The sequence below is a fragment of the Octopus bimaculoides genome, chromosome 5 (genome assembly GCF_001194135.2).
Source record: "Octopus bimaculoides isolate UCB-OBI-ISO-001 chromosome 5, ASM119413v2, whole genome shotgun sequence".
In the NCBI taxonomy this organism is placed as follows: domain Eukaryota; kingdom Metazoa; phylum Mollusca; class Cephalopoda; order Octopoda; family Octopodidae; genus Octopus; species Octopus bimaculoides.
The window spans coordinates 109,441,160-109,446,709 of NC_068985.1; the positions used below are offsets into that span (position 1 = coordinate 109,441,160).

At 37.0% G+C, this 5,550-nt stretch overlaps 1 protein-coding gene across 1 annotated transcript in view; it reads right to left on the bottom strand.

Annotated features, from left to right (window-relative positions):
* LOC106869777 (S-crystallin SL20-1) overlaps positions 1 to 1,821 on the bottom strand; it is a 14,771-nt gene extending 12,950 nt beyond the window's left edge. The window contains exon 1 of the mRNA XM_052967942.1: positions 1,627 to 1,821. Within this exon, the coding sequence (XP_052823902.1) occupies positions 1,627 to 1,759 (133 nt within the window). The 5' untranslated portion in view covers positions 1,760 to 1,821. The remainder of the gene's footprint in view (positions 1 to 1,626) is intronic.
* Between the last annotated feature and the right edge of the window lie 3,729 nt (positions 1,822 to 5,550).

Below are 5,550 nucleotides of genomic sequence, written 5' to 3' on the forward strand. Positions count from 1 at the left end.
TATAGAGTTACTACCTACTCCTTTTCTACATACTGAGCAGGGCCATCTACCTGAAGGGGTTTGTGTTTTATCTACCTTCCTACTTATTAGGATTTTGGTTTTAGCTAGGTTGACTCTAAGGCCCTTCAATTCTAGACCTTGCTTCCACACCTGAAACTTCTCCTCTAGTTCTGATAGTGACTCCGCAATTAGGGCAAGGTCATCAGCATAGAGGAGCTCCCAGGGGCAGCCTGTCTTGAACTCCTCTGTGATTGCCTGGAGGACTATGGTAAATAATAGGGGGCTGAGGACGGAACCTTGGTGGACCCCTACCTCTACCCGGAATTCATTGCTGTACTCATTTCCAACCCTCACCTTACTGGCAGCATCTCTGTACATGGCTATATATATATATAAAACTATTGAAAACTATTGAAAACTATTTTAAAATGTTTCATCTTCAAAGCCGCTGGCATGCTGGAGCACCACCGTTGCATATATATTGTGAATGACAATAAGAAAATAATGAAGTAACATTTCTTTAATCTAATACATGTCAGAAAGATAAGGCGTCAAGGAAAATTAGAGATTAATTACTTTTACGGTTTGGTAAAAAGTAAAAAGTTGCATTGGTTTAAAGAGTAAAGAGTATATATAAATTTGTAGAATTAGTTAGAAGAGCTGAGTGGTTGATCTAGTTGTTAACTTGTGTAGAGCACAAGGGCACAGCATACTAAAATGAGTCCTTATTTTTACTAAGATATTTAAATTTGATTTCAGAAATATGTTGTGGCTATTTCGAACAACACCGAGACATCTTCGTTGATTCACTCATCAGGAGATAATAAACACACACACACACACACACACACACACACATCTCCACAGACAGACAGACAGACAGACAAACAGACTGATAGATAGATAGATAGATAGATAGATAGATAGATAGATAGATAGACAGAGTTCTATATCTCTCTTTTGTTTTCTCTTCGCTGTATCACATCCTTGATGTTCTTCAGAGCCACGTATGAGAAGGTCAAGTGGGTTCTTATGCTTGCTTGTAATACAAAGATACCTAAAGAATAAGTGAATGTGTAGTACAAGCTACCAGGTATTACTTGCTTGCAAGTGACAGCTAAGCGAACCATTCTTCTGAAATCATAATTGCAATGAATGCCACACTTGATCCGTATGGAGGACATTAAGTCTATCAGGAATATGCTCACTAAAGCGAACTAAAGTGCAGAAGCCTTCGAAGAGGGCGCAGAGCACTCTAAGCACCTTTATAAGATGTTGCTGCAGAACTTACTAAGTGTTCGAAGGATGAACATACGCAAAATCGGATTATCTAATTTATATTACTTCTGAACTAGAGGATAACTATGATTCTCAATGGGACACATGATGCGTATGGAGGTAAATACCCCTAAGGCGATTACCAGTGAGTTGAAATGTGGAATCCTTTGAAGAGCGTATCCGAAGTTCCTTTATCAAGAAATCCATCAAAAGGCACCTCGAAGAGTCGGTTGGCTTGTTTGGAGAAACACAGTTGTTTGTTAAAATGCTGTTCAACTGCTGGATTACATTCTAAGAATTAAGGCAGCTACTTAAAAAGCTGTAAAATGTAAACGGAAATACACTTACTGCTTTTGTAATGGCTCCATTCTGAAAACTCAATTCGTTTGTCCTGAAACTGAACTCCTGCTGCAGAGAACAACATTCGAAGGACCTCCGCCCGTCCTCGGCCGTTGAAATAATACAACGTATAGGAAGGCATCTTACTACTTCTTTGTCTCGGTTGCTTATGCGAAGAAAACTTTCTTTATGATACAATTTAACGACCGTTTCTCCTCCTCACCATTCTCCTTTCATCTCCCCCTCTTTTTGTTTTCTTCTTTACTCAGTTTTAATTAATTATTTTCTTTCGTTTTACTTTCAGCATTTCTTTCTCCTTCTGTATACACACATATATTTATGCATAAATGACTGTCCATATACTGACACAACCACAGCACACATACACACGCACACACACACATGCGTGCGCGCACACACGTAGATATGTATATATATATATGCAAATATAATTATGTATAAATGTATTTGCATATATATATGTGTGTGTATGTATGTGTATGTATACATGATGTTTGTATGTATAGTCTTACCTGTACATATGGTTGGTATATTCATATGCATATATGTATGTTTAAATATTGTTACCTTGTTACCAATCTTCTCTAATTATCAACACCCCTCTTCCGCCTGTCCTTCACTTCAGTATTTTACTTCCCTTTTCTGTCTGTCTGTCTGTCGTCTCTCGCTCTCTTTCTCAACCTCTCCCTCTCTTTCTCTTTCACTTTTCCTCTGTTTCTCTCCTCCCTGTCTTTCTCTCTCTTTTCCTCTTTTCTCTCTCTTTTCCTGTTTTCTCTCTCTTTTCCTCTTTTCTCTCTCTTTTCCTCTTTTCTCTCTCCCTTCCTCTTTCTCTCCCTCTCTTTCTCTCTCTCTCTCTCTCTCTCTCTCTCCCTCTTTGTAACTCTCTATCTATGCATGTATTTGTTTTCCTGCCCCCTCTTTCTTTCTCTCCTCTTTCTTTCGGCCCTAAATTGCATACGGGTAATATATAACCATAATTTACAATACTACGCCATTGTAATTTAACACTTCCTTCCTTACTCTTTTCCTTTCTACCTACTCCCACACCACCTCTCTCTACTGCACCTACCACGTCACACCCTCAACCTGTCCTCAATTAACCGCCGATATCCTGCATTGTCTTCTAAAATTACTTCCGATTATGTTCTTAGATTTGATTTGACAAATTAGAATTTACAGTTTATTGCGAAGTAAAAATATGAGACTATTTATATGCCGGGACAAACACAAACCCACCAAACGTAACTCACACACATACACTCACATAGACGCACACAGACGTACGCATGAACATGCACATGCACGCATACAAACGCATACAAGTACTCGTAGACATTGTTTTCCCTTCGTACATCCACATTTACAAGTGCAGACACATATACGAATATATATATATATATACAAAACACACACACACACGCATATATATATATATATATATATATATATATATATATATATATGTGTGTGTGTGTGTGTGTGTGTGTGTGTGTGTGTGTGTGTGTGTGTGTGTGTGTGTGTGTGTGTGTGTACACAAACAAAAACAAAATTTATTTGTATAAAGAACAATTATCATTATAGGTTTATACACTCACATACACATATACACGCACACACTCAAATAAACACACATACACACAATGTCACACACGCTCACAACTACATACACCAACGCATAAAAGATGTATCTTTGCCAAAAGCATATATATATATATGCAGGAAATATGTGTGTGTAGCTGAAAAACTACTTTAATACTTCCTGTATTCTGTACAAGAATATACTTCCACGATTATATTTAATAATTAACTTATGAATTCATCTCTTGATGAAATGACATATTAATAAGCTGGTTTATGATTCATTGAAATTATGACAAAAACAGTAGCAATTACGGCAGAATGTTTAAATAATTACCTTTCACATTAAACAGAGGTGAAATTGTTAAAATACGTATCTTGATTTTGTCACTATAATAGATGTATACGAGTGTTGGCACAGACACACAGTCACATACACACACACACAAACACACACACACATGCACTCACACACGCGCATACGCACACACACATATATAAATATATATGTGAGCATGTATGTATTTATATAGCTATGTATGTATTATATAAGTATACATACACGATGTCTGACCAAAAATATCAAGAATGGTGTGCTATAAAAGGAAAACTAAAACATATCTATTCAGCATTTAATCTCCTTCGAAGCTGTTCCTTTCTGAAGTAACACTGTTTATCAAGCGTTTTTTTCCATTGATGGATGTATTCCAGGGTCTACTTTTTGAGGGATAACGAGCAGCTGCCTCGTTGCATTCTCTTGGCGTTAAGTCGACATCTTGAAATCTTGTTCCTTTGAAGTTGCATTTGATTTTTGGAAAGAAGAAAAAACAAATCACAGGAAGCGAGAACTAGGAAGTCGGGTGGTTGTTGGACCTAGGAATGTTGTGCTTGACACAAAACCACTTCACAAGCTGCGCTAAATGGGCAGGAGCATTGCCATAAGGGAGTTGCTACTCACCGGACGCATGCAAATTCTGGCTTTTTCCAATGAACAAGATCCCGCACGCGTGGCAACACGTCACCTTGTTTACTATCTGACCAGACGGAACATACTGATGGTGTGCAATGCTATATTTTCATCAGTTCTGACTCCTGGAACGTGCGTTATTGTCGACATTTTGTTGTTATATATGAATGTGTATATATGAACATTCAATGCATACTACATCCACCTAAGCATCCATGTAGCCATTGGTACACCGTACTGGCACTACAATTTAAGATTGTCAATTCTACAAATCAAACGCAAGGGATATAAGGATATAGTATATCGAGGGATATAGTTTATTGATCCATGAAGAACCAGCGCGGAGATGCACTTCGTAGTATGAGAGAAAAGACTGAAAAATGAAATAACTGACGCGAGTACAACGAAAATGAAGTAACATCTACACTCCCAGTTTGCTATAGATAAAAGAAGCGGGTTGTTGAACAATGTTAAAGTAGAAATTCTTACTGCACGTCTTCATAATTTCTACGTTCAAAATTAGTCAACTATCTACAAATAAACATGCGCGCACCGCTCAGAGCCCAACACATATAAACGCAATAAACTTTGGATAAAAAATAGCAAAGATATCAATGAAAATTATCATGGTTATCTGATAAAATGATTTGATAAGGCATTTGAATTAATTGATTAATTAATCAATTAATTAATTAAATATGAGCTGCAGCCAGTGCTTTTTTTTCTGTTAACAAAAATGTCTTCCCAAAGTACCATATAGTCTATCGAAACCAGTGGGAATTCCACGCCGCTCATTAATTAATGAAGTTCAGTGTTTATTTTCTTCATTAATAACTATATTTAAATTAAAATACACATAGGGACCTTATCAATAAAAACAACTTAATAAATTGATATCGTTCCTTCTAAACAATTAGTTTTTAGGTTGCGAAACCCGTCATTTTCACGGATAAAATGTTAATTTTAACATATTTATTTATTTATGTGTTTCAGCCAAGTGGCTGCGGTCATGCTGGTGCACCACCGTAGAACATAAATAGTGAAAACAACTTATTCGATTTTTCTCAATAATAATTTTTAAATATTGGTTTCAAATTTTGGCACAAAATCAGCAATTTGGAGGTAGAAGTAAGTCGCTTACAGTAACCCCAGAGTTCAACAGGTACTTAATTTATCGACCCCTGAAAGGTTGAAAGGCAAATTCGACCTCGGCGGCGTTTAAACTTCGAGCGTAAAATCGGAAGAAATGCCACTAAGCAATTTTCCTGTCGCCAACTCTCGCTGCCTTAAATAATTTTAAATGTTTGCTCACTCGTAAGGCAGTGATCTGGCAACACACCGGATAAAATACGGCCATGTTAGTCCAC